General features: G+C 37.3%; 2 protein-coding genes across 2 annotated transcripts; both read right to left on the bottom strand.

Moving 5' to 3' along the window:
• Positions 1 to 2,999: 2,999 nt before the first annotated feature.
• LOC310721016 (C-type mannose receptor 2-like) lies at positions 3,000 to 15,164 on the bottom strand. The gene is made up of 7 exons (XM_083532215.1): positions 15,116 to 15,164; positions 14,461 to 14,542; positions 13,265 to 13,314; positions 11,444 to 11,830; positions 10,974 to 11,315; positions 3,560 to 3,651; positions 3,000 to 3,381 (listed from the first exon to the last, which is right to left on the bottom strand). Exons 3-7 carry the CDS (start codon positions 13,302 to 13,304, stop codon positions 3,274 to 3,276), a joined length of 969 nt encoding a protein of 322 aa, XP_083388341.1. The 5' UTR covers positions 13,305 to 13,314; positions 14,461 to 14,542; positions 15,116 to 15,164; the 3' UTR covers positions 3,000 to 3,273.
• A 1,775-nt stretch (positions 15,165 to 16,939) lies between these two features.
• Positions 16,940 to 22,414, bottom strand: LOC310721017 (C-type mannose receptor 2-like). Its single transcript, XM_083532216.1, has 7 exons — positions 22,320 to 22,414; positions 21,665 to 21,746; positions 20,469 to 20,518; positions 18,648 to 19,034; positions 18,178 to 18,519; positions 17,645 to 17,736; positions 16,940 to 17,481 (listed from the first exon to the last, which is right to left on the bottom strand). The coding sequence occupies exons 3-7, from the start codon at positions 20,506 to 20,508 to the stop codon at positions 17,374 to 17,376; spliced, it is 969 nt and encodes a 322-aa protein (XP_083388342.1). The 5' UTR covers positions 20,509 to 20,518; positions 21,665 to 21,746; positions 22,320 to 22,414; the 3' UTR covers positions 16,940 to 17,373.
• Positions 22,415 to 27,180: the final 4,766 nt, after the last annotated feature.

The raw sequence follows: 27,180 nt of genomic DNA, 5'->3' as shown, positions 1-27,180 counted from the left end.
CGTTAGCCTTTCCTTAGTCTCCAGACTCCTTGTTTAGACAAAACCAAATGCTGTCCCAACATCCTCAATTTTCAACAAGTCAAGTCAAGTCAAGTTTATTTCTATTGCGCTTTTCACAACAGACATTGTTTCAAAGCAGCTTTACAGAAATCAACAGTGAAGGTGAATGGTGTGCGTTTATCCCTGATGAGCAGCCGTGGTGACTGTGGCAAGGAAAAACTCCCTTAGATGTTATGAGGAAGAAACCTTGAGAGGAACCAGACTCAAAAGAGGAACCTCATCTTTATTTGTGTGACATCAAGAGTTTGATCATAAATCTTTCAACAATACAGAACACTGGAGAGTGAGAACTAACATGAGCACTGGAGTATATGATTATAAGTAAATGTTCTTTCTACAGTCTTTGGTATAAAAGTAGGAGCTACTGAGCTCAACATTTGTGATCAAAGGATCAAACACAGAAAGGAGGTGAACGAGGTCCTCAGGTTGCCTTTACTGTGAAATTTAGAACATCATCACTGTTTCTTTGGCAGCATTAAGATAAAATCTAACCCACTGGGAAACCAAAAGAAAAACATACAGAATAATCTAATAAAGGGAGATCTACATGATGTTTTGCAAGCTAGAACTAGGTCTATGTTTGCTAGTAATGCTATCAAAAGCGCAGTGTGACTATTTAAATGCCTTTTTTGTTGCAATGCTCTACAACTATACAAACAAGAAGTCCTGATTTCCATAGAAAAAGAAGACACAAGCATTCTGTGTCACAGCTCTAAAATGTCACAAAGAGTGGCTTATTGCACAGTAAAGACCAAAACAAAGCTTTCAAATTTTACATCATAATATTACAAAGAAGTCAAATTGTTTGTGCAAAAACAAGACCGCTGTCTAAAAGACTAATCAGAGAAGTAAGTTGCCATGACCTCATTAGTTTCCTGTATTCGTGTGTTGCTGCTAATCTTTGTTTATTTCTAGAACACTGTTGAAACTGGGATAAACAGTCTGATTCACCAATCTTGGGATCACCTACACATAAAAAAAAAAAATCATTGGGGCAGCTGCAAATAATTCTATTGTCTTGAGAAAAACACCATGAGTACACAGTAGTTCACAGTAAAGCAGTCAGAGAGGCAAATTAGGTGGAAACCTAGAAGTGTAGTCAAGGGAGGGGAATGTCGAGGTCGATACACAAAGAGAAATTGTTACACAACACGAGATTAACAATACTTTACCAAGTTGTTAGCATTAGCATGGTTTAAGAATGATCAAAACAGGAAATGGGATAAGTTGGGTGAGCTCCATATTCAGGTGACGGGTCCCTCTGGTGGCCTGGTGGCGGTATAGTGGCTGGAACTTCAGTTCAGCGGCATTAATGTTTAGCATTTAGGAGCTGTCATGAGATTCTTGAGATGAACCAGATTCCCCAAAAGAGGTGTTCACTTAAAAAGTTGTTAGTACAGTATCAAGGCTTCTACTTGGGCCATGGGCAGGTGTATTCCTGAATAGATGAGACAGAAGCAAGTGTGTTGAGTGGCCTCAACAAAAAAAAGAAAAGAAAAGTGGTTGAGACAGTTTCTATGGGCAGGCTTGGTATTATTAAAGGTTTGTGACTAATTATTCAGATACCACCAGACTGTTGACTGATCCCTTCATAAAGTTAGTACCAGATTTGGGCCAAAAGACAGAATTGTATCAACAGGTTTCCATGCAGGTGAAAGCTGCCTGTAGGGGGCCACCTTTTACATTTCCTGACTTCTTTTTCTATTTACTTTTTCGAGCTGAGACATGAGTTAGAGCGTTGAGGGCTGTTTTGTCCCAGGTGCTGGAAAGGAATGAATGCCCTGTGTTGTACTTTAGCTGGTGAAATAGCATGAGTACAACAGAATAAAGAAGACCATACTCTCCTATAATATCTGTTGGAAAGAGCCTTGTCCCTCTGTTTCCTTATACCATCTCAGGGGAATTTTCCCTGCCACAGTTGCAACTTTCTCACTTTTAAGGAACAAACGTATATTAAATTGATTTGGATTATGATAGAACTTGCTTGAATACATTTTCTTGGCAAATGACAAGTACAACTTACAAGTGCTCCACTGTACCACTGTTGGATTTACATATAAAACAAGCCCCCACATTGGACTCAACAGCTACCACTATAAAAAACAAAGTCATGTTTTACATAAGAAAAGAGCATCATTCAGTGTCACATGTCTAAAAGTCTCAAAAAAAGAGTGTTGCATTTAATGATTTGATTCCCGTACAACAAAATGCTCTTCTGAAATTCAAGCGATTGTTCTGTAGCACCTCCAGATCAGCTCTCTGTCTGTTCCTGATTGTTCCATTGACCTGTGGTCGAAATAATAATAATTTTTAAATAAAGTTTCTCCTAAGGAACTACAGAGTGTAGTGTTCATAAAAGAAGATCTACGTGATGTTTTACACTGCGAATGCTCCAAATTTATTTGAATACATTTTCTTGGCAAATATAAAGTAGCCCTGTGCTCCTGTGTTCGATTTATGTGTCTTTAAGTTCGCCTCTCCAACTCTAAAAACTAGCAGTCCTGTTTTTCATAGGAAAAGCAGTTACCCAAGACCAGGATTAAGCATCTCAGGTCTAAATCTCACAGAGATTATCTTAGTACACAGTTGAAACCAAAACTTCTAAATAAAATCTTCATACAATTTTATTGTCAAACTGTACAACTGTAAAATTTCCAGCAGTCTTGCCTGCGCTGGCGTTTGGAGTTTATACTTCTAACATTCTGATTAAGCAGGTTGTCAAAGCAGGAACCTGATCCCATAAATGACAGCGATTAAGATGTTAGATATCAAGTTTATTGCTGATATTATTGTACAGTACATTCTTAGTTCCAATAGGTACAGAAAATGTAAATAATAAAGAAATTAGTGTATATTTTTAACAGTATGATTAAAATTAAAAGTCTGATATTTATTGCCATTCAAAACACAAACGTATTTACGAAGTCGGTTACATTCGCTTTTTTCTACATAAAATTATTCTTTGATATAAACACAATAAAACATTAAACCCAGTATTTTAACAGACTGATTTTATGACAGTTTGTCCATCACTATGTTCAGTAGACACTTGCACCACAAACTGGTTACATATAAAATATTTGATTGAAAACTAATAAAAAAGAGCAAAGAAATGATGTGTATATTTCACTACTTTTGGCTAATCTCATCCTACTGATTAATGCTACAAGTTCAGTTTTTATTCTACTTGACTTAAAGGTGAGAATTTACACATTACAGGTGATCTTTCTTTTTCTTGTTGAAGATGTTTCCATTTGGCTGCACCTTCCAGGCCAGTGTGGTGTTCTCCAACATGCCATTTTCCTCCAGTTTCTGCTTCATCTGAGGATCAGAATCAGGAATTCATTACTTAAATCAGTAAAAAAAAAGGAATATGTATCAGAGAGATGCCAAGAATTGATAAAATAATCCACATCATAAACACAAATAAATGAAATCTGAGCAGCTGAGCAGTGAGAAAATCCAAGCTGGGGTGTTTTGGTGACATCATGTGACTCACCTGCTCTAAAATAAATGACTGTACAGCAGGATCGAACACACTCCCATCAGACTTCACCTGCAGCCTCACTGTCTGACTCCTCGTTGGGAAATCTGTAGAATCAACACACACCTCTTTTCACACACATTTTCTCTTCAGAACAATGCACCTTCTAGATGAATTTTATGATGGATGTTTTAAAATGATGAATAAAATTTGAGAAATTCTGAATGGATGTGATGATATTGTGTTATATTTACGAAAGACACTGAACACTGCAACAAATTGTAGATGGAGGTGTTACTGTGCATAAAGAGGAGCATTTATTATTATAAAGTCATGAAAAAAGAACTCACTGGTGTGACAGAAGAAATAGTACTGGTTGCTGCAGGATGCATCACTGAACAGTCCGTTATTAACAACTGCACAGTTCTCAATTCCTTCATAATTTTCAGGTTGTCCAGCAGCCCATGAAAGGTTTAAAGCACTGGTCCCGTCTGACCACCTCCATGGTTCTCTATATAGTCCAATCCAGGCACTGCCCGGGTTTATTTGAACTATAATGTTGTGGTCTGAGCTGTTAAATATGCTGGCCAAGTCTGTGTAATGTGTTCGACAGTAAGCCTGACCTTCAGGCCAGGTCATGTAAGGTCTAGAAATGGCAATGAACCTGGCAGAACCAGTCAAATTAGCTGTAAAAAAGGAACCAAATGATTACGGCTTTGTTGATTCAAGTCTTCACAGAAAATATGATACCAGGATACAATTTAAGATCAAACTAAAAACTCAACTAAATCACTTTAAGGACATTGACTCACCATCGTAGCATATGATGGGTCTCTGTTCTGTACATGGTAGATCCCACCAACAATTATATCCACCTATAGCAACACATGATTCTTTTCCAGCACCATTATTAGGCTCTCCAGGGTACCACGGCCTAAAGGGAACATACTGTAGGTTGTTTAAGGACCAGCGCCAGCCATCGATATCAGCGTACAAGCCGACCCAGGCAAGTGTTGCCAGACCTTTGCTTACTGCCTCTTTCTGCAGTCTGAGCCAATCAGTACCACTCTGGATTGCTGCCAGGTCAGTGTACCACACCCTGCAGTAATTCTTCGCATCAGCCCATGTCATCTGTGTTTTTATTAATTCATAATTGTGAGGGACGGTTCCCAGAATGGACACAGCAACTGGGACGAGACCTGTTGGAGAAATTTGAATTTACCAAACACAGTAAAATTTACCTGATAAATACAGATGTTTCTACAATAGATCAAAAATTTCGAGAATAAAGTAGAATATTGCCGTCGCCAAATTCTGTGACCTTATCGTATTTTGTGACTTTGGAGGACGTTATTGCTCAAATCCTTACAATTGATGACCCAGAAAAGTTCGCCACGCAAACAGCGGAAATTCAAACATCGGCTCTGACTTTATTCTCGTAATTCCGACTATATTCTCATAGTGCTACGACCTTTTTAATTTTTTTAACATAACACCAAAACTTAAAATACAATTCATGATGACTAAATAAAAAAATTGTTTATTGTTATAAATCCAGTTTGATAGTTCAGTTCAGTTACACTGAGTAAGTCATGAATTAATAGTTCCTTATTTTTCTAATTATGGATTCCGGAACTACTTAATTACACAGAATGTAACAAATGAATTATTTACATGACTCTGAAATGAAAATGTAGGAGTTTGTGTATTTCTATTTTTTTTTTTTTCATAATTTCATAACTCTTACACAGAGTGCATTTGGAAAGACCCACTTTCTTTTTTTTCCATGTTATATTGCACTCCGATACTACAATCGTTGAAGTTGATTTTCTCAATAATCTACAGTCAGTACACCAGAATGATAAAGTGTCTGCATTTTTTTTTTATTATTATTAAAAAGCTGAAATACCTGCATGTACACCTGAAACTTGAACACTTATAAATTAGCTCAGGTGAATCCTATTTGTATTTATTTTATTATTATTTCCCTTATAAAATGCTTAAACTACCCAGTAGCCCATAAACAGTTTCATTAAAAAAATATTGCTAAAACTGCTGATGTCGTTTAAATTATATATATATATAAAAAAAAAAAAAAAGAAGACGCATCCAAATGTAAGGTCGACTAAATTGTTGTTATTAAATATTTAATCAAAATAAAAGGTTTACACTATACAATAATGGCTTGTAATCACATATATAATTTTTCACAATAAACTTTAATACATTATAACTAATAACACCATATTTGTTGTTTTGGAAATTGCACATAATTTATATTAATTTGTGTAATATCAATTATCATTTAATTAACAATAAGTGGTTTATAAAGTGCTCTCACCAGTGAGACCCAGGAGAATAAAAAGTTTCAGATTCATGATGGATGTGTAGCTGAGGGAAAAAGAATATATATAAATATATATAAGTAGAAAATAAAGGTATGCAAGTATGAAATAAAGAAGGATTTATTTGCGTAAATGTAAATATGATTATCTAACCAAGCTTTATATCTTTATATAATAATAATCATAATCAGGTGTCAGGTTCGTGCTGATACACTTGTGAGACTGAATTATACATTACAACCAGGTCACATGACCAGAAATACATTTATACACAATAAAGAACTGATATTTAAATCAAACACAAATAACTTCAGACAAAGTTCCAGTAATTATATTAATTAATCTGCCCATCTCTTATTTTATTGCTTTTTGGGAGTTTGCTATCAGGTAGAACATTATTTTTATTATACTTTTAAATATATAATGTTTTTAGAAGAAGACAACACTTTAAACTTCACCACATAACATTACAGCACATTTATTTTCACTAAACTTTTATTAAATATCTTTCATAATACTGTTTATAAATAACATGCATTACTTATTTTATATATATTTTTGTTCCCGCGACCGTAATTCCCGACACAATTATGTTTTCAATAAAACCTTTTCTTAATATCAGTTAATTATTTTATAAGGATGATTCAATAAATTATTTTAATTAGAAAATATCTGCTAGAACAATTTTTCAGTACCAGAGACCCAGTGCTGTCCAAAGATTCATTTAATAATCACTTAATAATCATTTTAAAAGTAAAAAAAAATACATAACATTAATGCAACATGTTTCCTAAAATTACACAACTTACTAAATTGGTTCTTCATGAAATAATCAATAAATCTGAATAAATCTGATGTTTTACCTGTTTAGAACTGGATCATTACTGTTTCTTCAGAAGCTCAAATTAAGATCTTCACTACTCGCATAAGCTCTTCGAAGCGCATCTGTTTGCTTCGCCTTCTTAATCCTTGAAAAATGATGACGTGAACTGCGTAAAAACCAATTTCTATTTTTTTCGTTAGCCTTTCCTTAGTCTCCAGACTCCTTGTTTAGACAAAACCAAATGCTGTCCCAACATCCTCAATTTTCAACACAGAAAGGAGGTGAACGAGGTCCTCAGGTTGCCTTTAATGTGAAATTTAGAACATTATCACTGTCTCTCTGGCAGCATTAAGATAAAATCTAACCCACTGGGAAACCAAATAAATAACATACAGAATAATCTAATAAAGGGAGATCTACATGATGATTTGCAAGCTAGAACTAGGTCTAAGGTTGCTTCTTACACACCTTACTGTTACGCTACTAATGCTATGAAAAGCGCGTTGGGACTATTTAAATGCCTTTTTTGTTGACACTGCTCTCCAGCATTATATTTCCCTGTAAAACAAGCCTTCACATTGGATTGTACAACTATACAAACAAGAAGTCCTGATTTCCATAGAAAAAGAAGACACAAGCATTCTGTGTCACAGCTCTAAAATGTCACAAAGAGTGGCTTATTGCACAGTAGAGACCAAAACAAAGCTTTCAAATTTTACATCATAATATTACAAAGAAGTCAAATTGTTTGTGCAAAAACAAGACCGCTGTCTAAAAGACTAATCAGAGAAGTAAGTTGCCATGACCTCATTGGTTTCCTGTATTCGTGTGTTGCTGCTAATCTTTGTTTATTTCTAGAACACTGTTGAAACTGGGATAAACAGTCTGATTCACCAATCTTGGGATCACCTACACATAAAAAAAAAAAATCATTGGGGCAGCTGCAAATAATTCTATTGTCTTGAGAAAAACACCATGAGTACACAGTAGTTCACAGTAAAGCAGTCAGAGAGGCAAATTAGGTGGAAACCTAGAAGTGTAGTCAAGGGAGGGGAATGTCGAGGTCAATACACAAAGAGAAATTGTTACACAACACGAGATTAACAATACTTTACCAAGTTGTTAGCATTAGCATGGTTTAAGAATGATCAAAACAGGAAATGGGATAAGTTGGGTGAGCTCCATATTCAGGTGACGGGTCCCTCTGGTGGCCTGGTGGCGGTATAGTGGCTGGAACTTCAGTTCAGCGGCATTAATGTTTAGCATTTAGGAGCTGTCATGAGATTCTTGAGATGAACCAGATTCCCCAAAAGAGGTGTTCACTTAAAAAGTTGTTAGTACAGTATCAAGGCTTCTACTTGGGCCATGGGCAGGTGTATTCCTGAATAGATGAGACAGAAGCAAGTGTGTTGAGTGGCCTCAACAAAAAAAAGAAAAGAAAAGTGGTTGAGACAGTTTCTATGGGCAGGCTTGGTATTATTAAAGGTTTGTGACTAATTATTCAGATACCACCAGACTGTTGACTGATCCCTTCATAAAGTTAGTACCAGATTTGGGCCAAAAGACAGAATTGTATCAACAGGTTTCCATGCAGGTGAAAGCTGCCTGTAGGGGGCCACCTTTTACATTTCCTGACTTCTTTTTCTATTTACTTTTTCGAGCTGAGACATGAGTTAGAGCGTTGAGGGCTGTTTTGTCCCAGGTGCTGGAAAGGAATGAATGCCCTGTGTTGTACTTTAGCTGGTGAAATAGCATGAGTACAACAGAATAAAGAAGACCATACTCTCCTATAATATCTGTTGGAAAGAGCCTTGTCCCTCTGTTTCCTTATACCATCTCAGGGGAATTTTCCCTGCCACAGTTGCAACTTTCTCACTTTTAAGGAACAAACGTATATTAAATTGATTTGGATTATGATAGAACTTGCTTGAATACATTTTCTTGGCAAATGACAAGTACAACTTACAAGTGCTCCACTGTACCACTGTTGGATTTACATATAAAACAAGCCCCCACATTGGACTCAACAGCTACCACTATAAAAAACAAAGTCATGTTTTACATAAGAAAAGAGCATCATTCAGTGTCACATGTCTAAAAGTCTCAAAAAAAGAGTGTTGCATTTAATGATTTGATTCCCGTACAACAAAATGCTCTTCTGAAATTCAAGCGATTGCATTTCATTGTCAATGACAGTTTGTTTGTATAAGTAATAAAATCAAGGCAGACTGAAAGCAGTGAAAACTCGTCTGTCTACAAAACAAAATCTTTGACAGTCATGGCAGCCACAATAATAGTTGTAATAAGATACCAATGCACGTGGTTTAGATAAATAAAAAAATCTGGTGTTCTGTAGCACCTCCAGATCAGCTCTCTGTCTGTTCTTGATTGTTCCATTGACCTGTGGTCAGTGTTAGTATTGCGGTTTAAATTCGTAACGTTCTCTTTGGTAACTATGACGCAGCATTTGCGGACGGTGAGATCGAATCGAACCCAATTATTTAACCCAATTCCAGAGGAAAATCTAGAGGCATCGAAATAATAATAATTTTTAAATAAAGTTTCTCCTAAGGACCTACAGAGTGTAGTGTTCATAAAAGAAGATCTACGTGATGTTTTACACTGCGAATGCTCCAAATTTATTTGAATACATTTTCTTGGCAAATATAAAGTAGCCCTGTGCTCCTGTGTTCGATTTATGTGTCTTTAAGTTCGCCTCTCCAACTCTAAAAACTAGCAGTCCTGTTTTTCATGGGAAAAGCAGTTACCCAAGACCAGGATTAAGCATCTCAGGTCTAAATCTCACAGAGATTATCTTAATACACTGTTGAAACCAAAACTACAAAACAAAATCTAGATACAATTTTATTGTCAAACTGTACAACTGTAAAATTTCCAGCAGTCTTGCCTGCGCTGGCGTTTGGAGTTTATACTTCTAACATTCTGATTAAGCAGGTTGTCAAAGCAGGAACCTGATCCCATAAATGACAGCGATTAAGATGTTAGATATCAAGTTTATTGCTGATATTATTGTACAGTACATTCTTAGTTCCAATAGGTACAGAAAATGTAAATAATAAAGAAATTAGTGTATATTTTTAACAGTATGATTAAAATTAAAAGTCTGATATTTATTGCCATTCAAAACACAAACATTGTATTTACGAAGTCGGTTACATTCGCTTTTTTCTACATAAAATTATTCTTTGATATAAACACAATAAAACATTAAACCCAGTATTTTAACAGACTGATTTTATGACAGTTTGTCCATCACTATGTTCAGTAGACACTTGCACCACAAACTGGTTACATATAAAATATTTGATTGAAAACAAATAAAAAAGAGCAAAGAAATGATGTGTATATTTCACTACTTTTGGCTAATCTCATCCTACTGATTAATGCTACAAGTTCAGTTTTTATTCTACTTGACTTAAAGGTGAGAATTTACACATTACAGGTGATCTTTCTTTTTCTTGTTGAAGATGTTTCCATTTGGCTGCACCTTCCAGGCCAGTGTGGTGTTCTCCAACATGCCATTTTCCTCCAGTTTCTGCTTCATCTGAGGATCAGAATCAGGATTTGGTTAATCAAACCAAAATAAATGTGTTAGAGAAAAACCAAGAATGAATAAAAACGAGCCACATTGTTGAGAATAACAGAAATGTGAGCAGGTAAACAGAGAAATCCTAACAGTGATGTTTCAGAGACATCATGTGACCCACCTGCTCTAAAATGGACGACTGCAAAGCAGGATCAAACACACTTCCATCAGACATCACCTGCAATCTCACTGTCTGACTCCTCGATGGGAAATCTGTAGAACAAACACACATATTTCCCACAATCCTCTTCAGAACACTGAATCTTCTGGATGACTATGATTTATGGTTTAAAATATGAATCAAATTAAATGGATTGTGTTTTATTTAAACTTGAATCAATTTAAATCTTATGCTGTCATTTACATACTTTTTGCTACATTTAAATGCTCTAATAAGTGTCCATCATCCATCCCATCCTTTACTTTATTATTTCAGGGGATGTTGTGTCAATATAGTGTTATATTTTTTGAACACTGCAACATAATGTAGATGAAGCTGTTTATGAGCATGATCAGGGGCATTTACATTACATTCATTTCATTCTCTTCTAATAGGATCAAATTCAAAAAGCTGATGTATTAAAATTATGTATTTTTAGGATGTAACAATATACTGGATACTTGTGGAAATAAATGAAGAAACAAAAGACTCACTGGTGTCACAGAAGGAAAAGAATATGTTGCTGCAGGGTCTATCACCAAACAGTCCGTTATTAACAACTCCACAGTTCTCATTTCCACCATAATTATTAGGTTCTCCAGGAGCCCATTTAAGGTTTGAAGCAATGGTCCCATCTACCCACTTCCATGTGTCTCTATAGAGTCCAATCCAGGCATCACCTACAGTATTTCTCACCTGCATTATAATGTCATTATCTGAGCTGTTAAGGGAACTGGGCAAGTCTGTGTGATATGTTCGACAGTAAGCCTGAGCTTGAGGCCAGGTCATCCAAGGACTACTAATACCTACAAACCTGGCAGTTCCATTGAATTTAGCTGTGAAAAATGTAACCAAATGTTAACATCTTCACAGAAACAATGGTATTAAAATATAACCCTTAATGTGTAATTCCAGCCATCAAACTAAACAAAACAATCAAATGAATAGAAGGATATGAACTCACCATTGTAGCAAATGACAGGTCTTAGTTGTGAGCATGGCACGTCCCACCAATCACTATATGAACTCATAGCAACACACGTTTCTATTCCATTATAATTATTAGGCTCTCCAGGGTACCAGTTGGTATAAGTAACACTCTTCAATGGGAGGTTGTTCAAGGACCAGCGCCAGCCATTAATATCATTGTACAATCCGACCCAGGACGTATATTTGACAAGACCTGGTTCTTTCTTCAGTCTTAGCCAATCAGTATCACTTTGGATCACTGCTAAGTCAGTGTACTTTGCTCTGCAGTAATTCTGTGCATCAGACCATGTGAACGATGTCATGATAAGATTATAATGGTGCGGGACAGTTCTAGGGATGGACCAGGCAACTGGGACCAGACCTGTTGGAGACATTTTATTTTATAAAACACTGTAAATTTGAACCAGTGAATACTTGAATATAGAGTAACTTTCCTTCATTCCTCTGATGTAAGGAAAATATACCACAAATGGAAACATGTACAAGAGAAATTGCAGAAATGCAGGTTTTTCTAATTAGACCTTGTATACTACCGTGACTTTATGTATTTTCACTTTGTTGCACATTGTGAGAAATTCCCCCCTCACTATTTTCACAAATTACTTCACCTTTAACATGCAGTGGGTAAGAAAGACGTGATCATCATGCCTGTGCTCGATTCTATCCAAATTCCACAATGTCTTTATTCAGCCCGGAAGTACTTTTAATGCAATTCCAGTTTAATTTGTAAACAATTTTGGAGATTCTAGCCAAGTTCATCTCAAGGGCCCACCAGGGAGCCCCTCAGCCATGTTACAGTCTGGGGCCATTAGGGGGCTCGTCCTGCCATGATCAGGCCAGGGATGCATGAGGCAGCCCATACACACAGGGCTCCCTTCTCCAGCCAGAGGCCAACAAGGCAGCCTCTCAAATAATGTTTCAGCCAGAGGACGATGAGGCACCCTCTCATCATGTACTCCAGTCAGAACCCGACAAGGAAACCTCCCAAGACAATGCCAATGTTGCAGCCTCCCAAGAACTATTTATACACAAGGCCAACAAGGTGCCCTCCCAAGAACCATTTGTGCCAGAACTTAAAAAGCCAGAGGGCCCAGGCAGAAGCAATCTGTGTCCACAACCTGCATGCACAAGGGGCCTGGACATGCCTGGGAGCAACATTGAGGCCTCCCCCTCTGATGTGCTCATGCAAGGGTTTGCATTGAGGCCTCCTACCAAAAAGTGCCCATGCTGGGGACAAAGCCAAAGCCTCTTTCCTCAAGCTTGTCATGCTAGGGGATTCTCCTTGAATTTGCTTCTGGAAGGAGGTGATGGGGCAGCCTTCTCCTTGGAACACTTAGAGTTTGGCTCCAATTTTTTGTCAATGGTCAAAACAGTTTATTATAAATGTTTAGCCAGAGTACTCATTGGATCTTAAATTTCTTCCTTCTCCCTTCTTCTTTAGAAAGTTACCTATAAGTGGGGGACCCTTGTCACCTATCCTATAGATGGAGGTCTATATATAACAGATTTATGGTTCTATTATTTTAATATATCATAACATTCAGTGGGAATTAGATCAGTGATGACTTTCCTGTGAGCTATAAAAGCTTATATTGCTTACCTCGTGGCATCTACAGAATTTACCCTTTACAAGAGTAGTTTTTAAAATGTTTGTAAATTGTGGACTAATTCTACTTACATTTGGAAATAAAACTATAGGAGCTTCAGGTTTATACTGTATAGTGATTGTACTTTCCTCTGACATGAGCATAAAAATGTACTAGTAACAAGCTGTTTGTTTAAAAAATGCTCTCACCATTGAGGCACAGGAGAAGAAGTAGATTTAGCTTCATCATGGATGGGTAGCTGAGAAGACAAAATCACAATCTATATAAAAAATTAAAGTATGTAAGTATCAAATACATTGTGATTTATTTATGTCCATTTTTAAATGATTAATCAACCAGGGTTTATATCATTTATATCGGGTTAATGCTGTTACACATGATTTTTTTTGCTAAGATGTTTCTCCACCTTTAGAGTCCACCTGTGGGTAATTAAATTGATTGGATTTGATTGAACACACCTCTCTATTGAAGGCCTCACAGCTGACTATGCACATCAGAGCAAACATGAGGTCAAAAGAAGAAAAGAAGCGCTCCAACATGCGAGGCTCCAAGATGGCGGCACACCAGTATCCTCTCTGGATGGAAAATGGTGCTTTAATGTCTTTAGCCATCACTTTTCCAAGTACATGGACACCAGAGACAGCTGTGTTCATGTAAAAGACCACCAGATGCTGTTACAGTACAAAAATCATGCAACAACCAATCTGCATGATGATGTACTCGAGAAGCTTCACAACCTCGGTTTGCTCGATTTCAGCTACATCTAGTCCAGGCCTCCAGTCATAGCCATCTAGGTGAGGAGACGTCAGAAGCAGTGCTTGAGGAAGCAGAAGCGTGGCAAGCAGGTGAGTGTCCATGCTAGGCTAAATGCTAACCCTAGTGCTTTGCCGTCGCCATGACCCTTCACTTCGCCCTCACCCACCTGGACTATAAGCACACATATGTACAAATGCTGTGTATAGACTTCAGTTTAGCATTTAACACAATTATCCTTTCCAAGAGCTTTTCAAGAGCACTTTGCCTCCATAATATTTAAACGAAAGATGTTTGGCATTCAATGACTCTTCCAAGAGCTGATCACCTGTACCGAAGGACTGGTCACTCTGACTAAGCTCCAGGGATCCTGTGTGGGGATGGGACAAAAGGGTTGAGGTTCCAGAAGCACAATCGTTCCTCCAAACTTTCTTTTTGGAGGAAACATGGCACCATCCCAAAAGTGAAGCATGGTGGTGGCAGCATCATGCTGTGGAGGTGTTTTTCTGCAGCAGCGACTGAGCGCTGATGGACATGGTGGTCCATGGTCCAAAAAGAAAAGAAAGATTTTGATTTATCTTACCACACAACAGTTTTCCTTGTTGCATCTTTTGTTCAGTAGGTGATTTACCTGTGCTGAGAGTAGAATTTTATGTCGTGGTGATTTTTAGACCTGTGATGGTGAATCCTGGTCTGAAGTAACTCTGCTTCTCCTATGAAAAACAGGCATTTGTTTAGTTTTTTTAGAATTAGAGAAGCCATCTTAAAGACTTATTTCACCTGTGAATCTTATATGGAGAACAGTGCTTCCTTTAATTTCCCAATAAAATCTATAGAAATAGTCACAATGAACTTCTACTTACACTGGCCAAATCCTGACCATTTTATGGATTCACTTCATTAAGATCTTTGTGTATGATTACAACCCCGTTTGTAAAATGTTTTGGGCAAGGGGTAAAATGCATATATTTTGCAAATGTTTTAATTTTTATATTATTCACAATAGAACATAGAAAAATATCAAACATTTAAATACATTTTGGAATAAATAAGGCCATTTTAAAATTAGTTGGCTATAACATATCTCAAAAGCGTGGGGACTGGGACATGTTTACCACGGTGTAGCATTCCCTCTTCTTTTACCAACAGTCTGTAAATCATGATAAGACACACCTGACCTGAAACTCATTCCAGGTGACTATCTTGTAAATCTGATGTTATCTTGATTATTTACATTTTAAATCAATTCAAGTGATACTGAGAAACTGTAAAGATTCTGAACATACCTGCTAATACATGTCTGAAAGCTGGTGCTTTTTCAGCAGCTCCAAATGAGATTTTCACTGCTTGCACACACCTCAAAAAGCATCTGCTTACTTGACTTGTCAGGATTGTGCAGACTGATTTCCATTTGTTTTCACCTTTCCCTTAGACTCCACACTCCTTATAGAAACAAAACCAAATGCTGACCCACTGTCTTTAAATTTCAGCACAGAATGAAGGTGAATAAGGTCATCAGGTTGCTTTTAAGGAGATGTTTCCATGTGCCAGAAATCAGACACAATAATGTCTCTTTTACAAAATCATCTTTTCTTGGTACAGTGAGAAAAATAAGTATTTGAACACTCTGCTATTTTGCAAGTTCTCCCACTTAGAAATCATGGAGGGGTCTAAAATTGTCATCGTAGGTGCATGTCCACTGTGAGAGACATAATAAAAAAAAAAGAATTAAAAAATCACAATATATGATTTTTAAACTATTTATTTGTATGATACAGCTTTGTCCCAGGTGCTGGAAAGGAATGAATGCCCTGTGTTGTACTTTAGCTGGTGAAATAGCATGAGTACAACAGAATAAAGAAGACCATACTCTCCTATAATATCTGTTGGAAAGAGCCTTGTCCCTCTGTTTCCTTATACCATCTCAGGGGAATTTTCCCTGCCACAGTTGCAACTTTCTCACTTTTAAGGAACAAACGTATATTAAATTGATTTGGATTATGATAGAACTTGCTTGAATACATTTTCTTGGCAAATGACAAGTACAACTTACAAGTGCTCAACTGTACCACTGTTGGATTTACATATAAAACAAGCCCCCACATTGGACTCAACAGCTACCACTATAAAAAACAAAGTCATGTTTTACATAAGAAAAGAGCATCATTCAGTGTCACATGTCTAAAAGTCTCAAAAAAAGAGTGTTGCATTTAATGATTTGATTCCCGTACAACAAAATGCTCTTCTGAAATTCAAGCGATTGCATTTCATTGTCAATGACAGTTTGTTTGTATAAGTAATAAAATCAAGGCAGACTGAAAGCAGTGAAAACTCGTCTGTCTACAAAACAAAATCTTTGACAGTCATGGCAGCCACAATAATAGTTGTAATAAGATACCAATGCACGTGGTTTAGATAAATAAAAAAATCTGGTGTTCTGTAGCACCTCCAGATCAGCTCTCTGTCTGTTCTTGATTGTTCCATTGACCTGTGGTCAGTGTTAGTATTGCGGTTTAAATTCGTAACGTTCTCTTTGGTAACTATGACGCAGCATTTGCGGACGGTGAGATCGAATCGAACCCAATTATTTAACCCAATTCCAGAGGAAAATCTAGAGGCATCGAAATAATAATAATTTTTAAATAAAGTTTCTCCTAAGGACCTACAGAGTGTAGTGTTCATAAAAGAAGATCTACGTGATGTTTTACACTGCGAATGCTCCAAATTTATTTGAATACATTTTCTTGGCAAATATAAAGTAGCCCTGTGCTCCTGTGTTCGATTTATGTGTCTTTAAGTTCGCCTCTCCAACTCTAAAAACTAGCAGTCCTGTTTTTCATGGGAAAAGCAGTTACCCAAGACCAGGATTAAGCATCTCAGGTCTAAATCTCACAGAGATTATCTTAATACACTGTTGAAACCAAAACTACAAAACAAAATCTAGATACAATTTTATTGTCAAACTGTACAACTGTAAAATTTCCAGCAGTCTTGCCTGCGCTGGCGTTTGGAGTTTATACTTCTAACATTCTGATTAAGCAGGTTGTCAAAGCAGGAACCTGATCCCATAAATGACAGCGATTAAGATGTTAGATATCAAGTTTATTGCTGATATTATTGTACAGTACATTCTTAGTTCCAATAGGTACAGAAAATGTAAATAATAAAGAAATTAGTGTATATTTTTAACAGTATGATTAAAATTAAAAGTCTGATATTTATTGCCATTCAAAACACAAACATTGTATTTACGAAGTCGGTTACATTCGCTTTTTTCTACATAAAATTATTCTTTGATATAAACACAATAAAACATTAAACCCAGTATTTTAACAGACTGATTTTATGACAGTTTGTCCATCACTATGTTCAGTAGACACTTGCACCACAAACTGGTTACATATAAAATATTTGATTGAAAACAAATAAAAAAGAGCAAAGAAATGATGTGTATATTTCACTACTTTTGGCTAATCTCATCCTACTGATTAATGCTACAAGTTCAGTTTTTATTCTACTTGACTTAAAGGTGAGAATTTACACATTACAGGTGATCTTTCTTTTTCTTGTTGAAGATGTTTCCATTTGGCTGCACCTTCCAGGCCAGTGTGGTGTTCTCCAACATGCCATTTTCCTCCAGTTTCTGCTTCATCTGAGGATCAGAATCAGGATTTGGTTAATCAAACCAAAATAAATGTGTTAGAGAAAAACCAAGAATGAATAAAAACGAGCCACATTGTTGAGAATAACAGAAATGTGAGCAGGTAAACAGAGAAATCCTAACAGTGATGTTTCAGAGACATCATGTGACCCACCTGCTCTAAAATGGACGACTGCAAAGCAGGATCAAACACACTTCCATCAGACATCACCTGCAATCTCACTGTCTGACTCCTCGATGGGAAATCTGTAGAACAAACACACATATTTCCCACAATCCTCTTCAGAACACTGAATCTTCTGGATGACTATGATTTATGGTTTAAAATATGAATCAAATTAAATGGATTGTGTTTTATTTAAACTTGAATCAATTTAAATCTTATGCTGTCATTTACATACTTTTTGCTACATTTAAATGCTCTAATAAGTGTCCATCATCCATCCCATCCTTTACTTTATTATTTCAGGGGATGTTGTGTCAATATAGTGTTATATTTTTTGAACACTGCAACATAATGTAGATGAAGCTGTTTATGAGCATGATCAGGGGCATTTACATTACATTCATTTCATTCTCTTCTAATAGGATCAAATTCAAAAAGCTGATGTATTAAAATTATGTATTTTTAGGATGTAACAATATACTGGATACTTGTGGAAATAAATGAAGAAACAAAAGACTCACTGGTGTCACAGAAGGAAAAGAATATGTTGCTGCAGGGTCTATCACCAAACAGTCCGTTATTAACAACTCCACAGTTCTCATTTCCACCATAATTATTAGGTTCTCCAGGAGCCCATTTAAGGTTTGAAGCAATGGTCCCATCTACCCACTTCCATGTGTCTCTATAGAGTCCAATCCAGGCATCACCTACAGTATTTCTCACCTGCATTATAATGTCATTATCTGAGCTGTTAAGGGAACTGGGCAAGTCTGTGTGATATGTTCGACAGTAAGCCTGAGCTTGAGGCCAGGTCATCCAAGGACTACTAATACCTACAAACCTGGCAGTTCCATTGAATTTAGCTGTGAAAAATGTAACCAAATGTTAACATCTTCACAGAAACAATGGTATTAAAATATAACCCTTAATGTGTAATTCCAGCCATCAAACTAAACAAAACAATCAAATGAATAGAAGGATATGAACTCACCATTGTAGCAAATGACAGGTCTTAGTTGTGAGCATGGCACGTCCCACCAATCACTATATGAACTCATAGCAACACACGTTTCTATTCCATTATAATTATTAGGCTCTCCAGGGTACCAGTTGGTATAAGTAACACTCTTCAATGGGAGGTTGTTCAAGGACCAGCGCCAGCCATTAATATCATTGTACAATCCGACCCAGGACGTATATTTGACAAGACCTGGTTCTTTCTTCAGTCTTAGCCAATCAGTATCACTTTGGATCACTGCTAAGTCAGTGTACTTTGCTCTGCAGTAATTCTGTGCATCAGACCATGTGAACGATGTCATGATAAGATTATAATGGTGCGGGACAGTTCTAGGGATGGACCAGGCAACTGGGACCAGACCTGTTGGAGACATTTTATTTTATAAAACACTGTAAATTTGAACCAGTGAATACTTGAATATAGAGTAACTTTCCTTCATTCCTCTGATGTAAGGAAAATATACCACAAATGGAAACATGTACAAGAGAAATTGCAGAAATGCAGGTTTTTCTAATTAGACCTTGTATACTACCGTGACTTTATGTATTTTCACTTTGTTGCACATTGTGAGAAATTCCCCCCTCACTATTTTCACAAATTACTTCACCTTTAACATGCAGTGGGTAAGAAAGACGTGATCATCATGCCTGTGCTCGATTCTATCCAAATTCCACAATGTCTTTATTCAGCCCGGAAGTACTTTTAATGCAATTCCAGTTTAATTTGTAAACAATTTTGGAGATTCTAGCCAAGTTCATCTCAAGGGCCCACCAGGGAGCCCCTCAGCCATGTTACAGTCTGGGGCCATTAGGGGGCTCGTCCTGCCATGATCAGGCCAGGGATGCATGAGGCAGCCCATACACACAGGGCTCCCTTCTCCAGCCAGAGGCCAACAAGGCAGCCTCTCAAATAATGTTTCAGCCAGAGGACGATGAGGCACCCTCTCATCATGTACTCCAGTCAGAACCCGACAAGGAAACCTCCCAAGACAATGCCAATGTTGCAGCCTCCCAAGAACTATTTATACACAAGGCCAACAAGGTGCCCTCCCAAGAACCATTTGTGCCAGAACTTAAAAAGCCAGAGGGCCCAGGCAGAAGCAATCTGTGTCCACAACCTGCATGCACAAGGGGCCTGGACATGCCTGGGAGCAACATTGAGGCCTCCCCCTCTGATGTGCTCATGCAAGGGTTTGCATTGAGGCCTCCTACCAAAAAGTGCCCATGCTGGGGACAAAGCCAAAGCCTCTTTCCTCAAGCTTGTCATGCTAGGGGATTCTCCTTGAATTTGCTTCTGGAAGGAGGTGATGGGGCAGCCTTCTCCTTGGAACACTTAGAGTTTGGCTCCAATTTTTTGTCAATGGTCAAAACAGTTTATTATAAATGTTTAGCCAGAGTACTCATTGGATCTTAAATTTCTTCCTTCTCCCTTCTTCTTTAGAAAGTTACCTATAAGTGGGGGACCCTTGTCACCTATCCTATAGATGGAGGTCTATATATAACAGATTTATGGTTCTATTATTTTAATATATCATAACATTCAGTGGGAATTAGATCAGTGATGACTTTCCTGTGAGCTATAAAAGCTTATATTGCTTACCTCGTGGCATCTACAGAATTTACCCTTTACAAGAGTAGTTTTTAAAATGTTTGTAAATTGTGGACTAATTCTACTTACATTTGGAAATAAAACTATAGGAGCTTCAGGTTTATACTGTATAGTGATTGTACTTTCCTCTGACATGAGCATAAAAATGTACTAGTAACAAGCTGTTTGTTTAAAAAATGCTCTCACCATTGAGGCACAGGAGAAGAAGTAGATTTAGCTTCATCATGGATGGGTAGCTGAGAAGACAAAATCACAATCTATATAAAAAATTAAAGTATGTAAGTATCAAATACATTGTGATTTATTTATGTCCATTTTTAAATGATTAATCAACCAGGGTTTATATCATTTATATCGGGTTAATGCTGTTACACATGATTTTTTTTGCTAAGATGTTTCTCCACCTTTAGAGTCCACCTGTGGGTAATTAAATTGATTGGATTTGATTGAACACACCTCTCTATTGAAGGCCTCACAGCTGACTATGCACATCAGAGCAAACATGAGGTCAAAAGAAGAAAAGAAGCGCTCCAACATGCGAGGCTCCAAGATGGCGGCACACCAGTATCCTCTCTGGATGGAAAATGGTGCTTTAATGTCTTTAGCCATCACTTTTCCAAGTACATGGACACCAGAGACAGCTGTGTTCATGTAAAAGACCACCAGATGCTGTTACAGTACAAAAATCATGCAACAACCAATCTGCATGATGATGTACTCGAGAAGCTTCACAACCTCGGTTTGCTCGATTTCAGCTACATCTAGTCCAGGCCTCCAGTCATAGCCATCTAGGTGAGGAGACGTCAGAAGCAGTGCTTGAGGAAGCAGAAGCGTGGCAAGCAGGTGAGTGTCCATGCTAGGCTAAATGCTAACCCTAGTGCTTTGCCGTCGCCATGACCCTTCACTTCGCCCTCACCCACCTGGACTATAAGCACACATATGTACAAATGCTGTGTATAGACTTCAGTTTAGCATTTAACACAATTATCCTTTCCAAGAGCTTTTCAAGAGCACTTTGCCTCCATAATATTTAAACGAAAGATGTTTGGCATTCAATGACTCTTCCAAGAGCTGATCACCTGTACCGAAGGACTGGTCACTCTGACTAAGCTCCAGGGATCCTGTGTGGGGATGGGACAAAAGGGTTGAGGTTCCAGAAGCACAATCGTTCCTCCAAACTTTCTTTTTGGAGGAAACATGGCACCATCCCAAAAGTGAAGCATGGTGGTGGCAGCATCATGCTGTGGAGGTGTTTTTCTGCAGCAGCGACTGAGCGCTGATGGACATGGTGGTCCATGGTCCAAAAAGAAAAGAAAGATTTTGATTTATCTTACCACACAACAGTTTTCCTTGTTGCATCTTTTGTTCAGTAGGTGATTTACCTGTGCTGAGAGTAGAATTTTATGTCGTGGTGATTTTTAGACCTGTGATGGTGAATCCTGGTCTGAAGTAACTCTGCTTCTCCTATGAAAAACAGGCATTTGTTTAGTTTTTTTAGAATTAGAGAAGCCATCTTAAAGACTTATTTCACCTGTGAATCTTATATGGAGAACAGTGCTTCCTTTAATTTCCCAATAAAATCTATAGAAATAGTCACAATGAACTTCTACTTACACTGGCCAAATCCTGACCATTTTATGGATTCACTTCATTAAGATCTTTGTGTATGATTACAACCCCGTTTGTAAAATGTTTTGGGCAAGGGGTAAAATGCATATATTTTGCAAATGTTTTAATTTTTATATTATTCACAATAGAACATAGAAAAATATCAAACATTTAAATACATTTTGGAATAAATAAGGCCATTTTAAAATTAGTTGGCTATAACATATCTCAAAAGCGTGGGGACTGGGACATGTTTACCACGGTGTAGCATTCCCTCTTCTTTTACCAACAGTCTGTAAATCATGATAAGACACACCTGACCTGAAACTCATTCCAGGTGACTATCTTGTAAATCTGATGTTATCTTGATTATTTACATTTTAAATCAATTCAAGTGATACTGAGAAACTGTAAAGATTCTGAACATACCTGCTAATACATGTCTGAAAGCTGGTGCTTTTTCAGCAGCTCCAAATGAGATTTTCACTGCTTGCACACACCTCAAAAAGCATCTGCTTACTTGACTTGTCAGGATTGTGCAGACTGATTTCCATTTGTTTTCACCTTTCCCTTAGACTCCACACTCCTTATAGAAACAAAACCAAATGCTGACCCACTGTCTTTAAATTTCAGCACAGAATGAAGGTGAATAAGGTCATCAGGTTGCTTTTAAGGAGATGTTTCCATGTGCCAGAAATCAGACACAATAATGTCTCTTTTACAAAATCATCTTTTCTTGGTACAGTGAGAAAAATAAGTATTTGAACACTCTGCTATTTTGCAAGTTCTCCCACTTAGAAATCATGGAGGGGTCTAAAATTGTCATCGTAGGTGCATGTCCACTGTGAGAGACATAATAAAAAAAAAAGAATTAAAAAATCACAATATATGATTTTTAAACTATTTATTTGTATGATACAGCTGCAAATAAGTATTTGAACACCTGTCTATCAGCTAGAATTCTGACCCTCAAAGACCTGTTAGTCTGCCTTTAAAATGTCCACCTCCACTACATTTATTATCCTAAATTAGATGCACCTGTTTGAGGTCGTTAGCTGCATAAAGACACCTGTCCACCCCATACAATCAGTAAGAATCCAACTACTAACATAGCCAAGACCAAAGAGCTGTCCAAAGACACTAGAGACAAAATTGTACACCTCCACAAGGCTGGAAAGGGCTACGGGGAAACTGCCAAGCAGCTTGGTGAAAAAAGGTCCACTGTTGGAGCAATCATTAGAAAATGGAAGAAGCTTAACATGACTGTCAATCTCCCTCGGACTGGGGCTCTATGAAAGATCTCAACTCGTGGGGTCTCAATGATCCTGAGGAAGGTGAGAAATCAGCCCAGAACTACACAGGAAGAGCTGGTCAATGACCTGAAAAGAGCTGGGACCACCGTTTCCAAGGTTACTGTTGGTAATACACTAAGACGTCATGGTATGAAATCATGCATGGCACGGAAGGTTTCCCTGCTTAAACCAGCACATGTCCAGGCACGTCTTAAGTTTGCCAATGACCATTTGGATGATCCAGAGGAGTCATGGGAGAAAGTCATGTGGTCAGATGAGACCAAAATAGAACTTTTGGGTCATAATTCCACTAAACATGTTTGGAGGAAGAAGAATGATGAGTACCATCCCAAGAACACCATCTCTACTGTAAAGCATGGGGGTGGTAGCATCATGCTTTGGGGGTGTTTTTCTGCACATGGGACAGGGCGACTGCACTGTATTAAGGAGAGGATGACCGAGGCCATGTATTGCGAGATTTTGGTGAACAACCTCCTTCCCTCAGTTAGAGCATTGAAGATGGGTCGAGGCTGGGTCTTCCAACATGACAATGACCCGAAGCACACAGCCAGGATAACCAAGGAGTGGCTCTGTAAGAAGCATATCAAGGTTTCTGGTGTGGCCTAGCCAGTCTCCAGACCTAAACCCAATAGAGAATCTTTGGAGGGAGCTCAAACTCTGTGTCTCTCAGCGACAGGCCAGAAACCTGACTGATCTAGAGAAGATCTGTGTGGAGACCCCTCCATGATTTCTAAGTGGGAGAACTTGCAAAATAGCAGGGTGTTTAAATACTTATAAAAAGAAAAGGGAAAAAGAAGAGGGAATGCTACACCGTGGTAAACATGTTCCAGTCCCCACGTTTTTGAGATATGTTATAGCCAACAAATTTAAAAATGGCCTTATTTATAAATTTCCTTAGTTTAAATGTTTGATATGTTGCTATGTTCTACTGTGAATAATATAAAAATCTAATCATGTGCAAGTTATATGCATTTAACCCTGTGTCCCAAAACATTTTACAATCGGGGTTGTAATCATACACCAAGATCTTCATGCTGTGAATCCAGAAAATGGTCAGGATTTTCTTACACTAGTAAATTCTCAGTGTAAGTAGAAGTTCATTGTGACTATTTAAATAGATTTTATTGGGAAATTAAAGAAAGCACTGTTCTCCATGTAAGATTCACAGGTAAAATAAGTCTTTAAGATGGCTTCTCTAATTCTAAAACTAAACAAAACAAACACCTGTTTTTCATAGGAAAAGCGGAGTTACTACAGACCAGGATTCACCATCGCATGTCTAAAAGTCACAGAGTATCTTATTACACAAGTGAAGGTAATGCATTTTCTAAATATCAATACCACATTAAATTCTACTCTCAGCACAGGTAAATCACCTACTGAACAAAAGTTGTATACTTTAGATCCAAAATACAACATGATTACATTTGGACATTTGAGCAATTGCATGTAAAAATCCAATGAAAATCAGACAACACACAAAAAAAAAAAAAAAAAAACCAAGGCATATTGGAAGTCACAATAAAACCTTATCACCTGTCTATGAAAAAGTAGAACTTTTATTGACCACAAAGCAGCTATGATAATTATTGTAATTAATTATTTGTCAGAAATTATATATATTTTTTTACTATTTACTAATATTAAGTTAGAAATGTATTTTTGAATATGTTTTGTGACACCTTCAGTTCATTGTTTTTTACGTAAGGTTACAATGCAGTAGATATAATACAAAAAAACACGAAGGACTTACTGGTGTGACAGAAGAAATAATGCAGGCTGCATCAGAGTACAGTCTGTTATAAACCACTGCACAGGTTTCAATCCCTCCAGAATTATTAGGTTGTCCAGAAGCCCATGGAGGTTTTAAAGTGTTGTCATCGTCCGGTACATGATCCATCCCACCATTTATTACCTGCACATGTTTCTTGTTCAATTTTATTATCAGTGTACTAGTTGGCAAAAGGAACTTTCTTCAGTGGGAGTTCGTTAAAAGACCAGCGCCAGCTATTGATATCATTGTACAATCTGACCCAGGCAGATGTTGCTAGGCTTTTGTTTGCTGTTTTTATCTTCAATTTCTGCCAATCAGTATTATTAAGGATTGTTGCCGGGTAGTGTACATCACCTCTTCCATGCTGTCTTCATGGTCTCCTTTTATATGCTCCTCTCTACTCAAGAATGGTGAGGAGACTTTGCTTTTGTTATTAGCCACCAGCCATGTTTGATTACACTGCCCCACCCACCTGCCATGTGCTCTGGTGCTTTCTACTACACTGGTGCTGAAACGGTGCTGTTCGTTCTGTACCAGGCTGAGAACCGTGTTTTTAGCACTCGTCTTTCCTGGTGTGCAGGACTTTGGCCCACATCGCTCTCTCTCTCTCTCTCTCTCTCTCTCTCTCTCTCTCTCACACACACACACACACACACACACACACACACACACGTTTTTGCTACATGGTGGGGACTCCTGACTGGGTGGTTACTCGTGGGGACACCGATTTCTAAATACATTAAGGCCACAATTTTAAGTCAGACGACTCTTCTGGATTTTTTGTTTCCCCAAAAAAATCATCTTTATTTTCCGAAATACACAAATTTAGAGAGCTCAATTTTTGTCAGTTTTTTCTATTCTGGTTGGGACGTCCCTATTTTGTCTTACCACCAACCACCTCTAGGCGTCACTATTATAAATTATCTGCAGATTATCCAATTTACATGCAATTATAACTGTCCATAACATTAACGATGATGAAGATTAAGTTCAGACCATAATTAAAATTTTGTTTAAAAGGGAGAATTAAATTGTTTTTATTTTTATTTTATTTTGCTTTTCACTATTTTCCATCATCTCTTGTATTTAATAATAGGCAATTTCTAAGAAAGTGAACAGTAAAAAACCTTTGCTTACTTCCTGTTCAACACATTCAATTCTCTTCAATCCTGAGAGTCAGAAAAGTTCCACATTTTGGTATCTACAACACTCATGTTATATGACAAGCAGCAAGTTCATGTTCATTAACAATATCATGGTCTAAAATAAATAATGATCAACCGTGTTGCAAGATATATTGCTATGTAATATATCTATATAAATATTAGGTAGAAGTAGAAGATATTTGATGTACAACCAAAAACTTTGGACATTTGGGCAATTCCACAAAAGCAAGAATCTGTGATATCTTAATACTCTTTAACATTTATTTGTCAGCAACTTGAACTAAAATGTTTCCAAACATGTTGCCTTTAACAAACATATAAAAAAAAAAACATCTATTAAAGGCTTTTCACCTTTACATTTTTCACTTCATGGAATCAATGCGATTTTTTACATAACATTTGACTGCCTCCCCTAACCCTAACCCTAACCCTAACCCTAACCCTAACCCTAACCTCCCCCTTGAAGTGCTGCTGGGGATTTTTCAATGCACTCCATGCACTGGCCTTTACCAGGAACCTTGCCAGAACTAATGTAGTCCATTAGAGGCTATTCCACAGCCTGGATCTCCTCTGTAACTACTTTCTTTGTGGGTTTTGTGAAGATCCTGAATAAAATAAAAGTAATTAGTAATTGTGATAAAAGTGACTCATAACATATCATAACATTTCGCCTCTAGCTTTCGCATAATTCCCTACATTAGCTCACTACATACCTGGAGAATTTGAGGGTGGAGGTAAAGCATGGTTTTCTTTCTCGTTTTCAGAGTCTGATCCTTCACTGTCCATCAGAACTCTCTCTAGTAAACACAGCAACCACAGAGAAAATAATTATAGCTGAATAAGTGGAAAAATATTTTTTAAACTGCTACATCCATCAAATAATCTATAACCAACGGTGGTGTTCCTGTTAATCATAACATGGAATTTAAGATTTTTAAAACATCTTTATTTACTCAGGCCTCAGATTCCTTTCTTTAAATTAAGATAGTTGTCCTCTCTCCATGGCTAGAAAAAACTTTAGAAGAACTTTATCTTCG

Source organism: Silurus aristotelis (genome assembly GCF_946808225.1).
Source record: "Silurus aristotelis genome assembly, chromosome: 27".
NCBI classification, from domain to species: Eukaryota; Metazoa; Chordata; class Actinopteri; order Siluriformes; family Siluridae; genus Silurus; species Silurus aristotelis.
This window is presented reverse-complemented; position numbering and strand designations above follow the sequence as displayed.

What these genes read in the sequence shown, in the direction of transcription:
- LOC310721016 (XM_083532215.1), bottom strand. Translation starts at nt 13,304, where the DNA reads ATGATGAAGCTAAATCTACTTCTTCTCCTGTGCCTCAATG. An exon ending in ACCTGTCATTTGCTACAATG is followed by an intron (nt 11,316 to 11,443) that starts GTGAGTTCATAT and finishes CATTTTTCACAG; the next exon opens with CTAAATTCAATGGAACTGCC. An exon ending in CTTTTCCTTCTGTGACACCA is followed by an intron (nt 3,652 to 10,973) that starts GTGAGTCTTTTG and finishes TTGATTCTACAG; the next exon opens with ATTTCCCAACGAGGAGTCAG.
- LOC310721017 (XM_083532216.1), bottom strand. Translation starts at nt 20,508, where the DNA reads ATGATGAAGCTAAATCTACTTCTTCTCCTGTGCCTCAATG. An exon ending in ACCTGTCATTTGCTACAATG is followed by an intron (nt 18,520 to 18,647) that starts GTGAGTTCATAT and finishes CATTTTTCACAG; the next exon opens with CTAAATTCAATGGAACTGCC. An exon ending in AGTCGTCCATTTTAGAGCAG is followed by an intron (nt 17,482 to 17,644) that starts GTGGGTCACATG and finishes TCTGATCCTCAG; the next exon opens with ATGAAGCAGAAACTGGAGGA.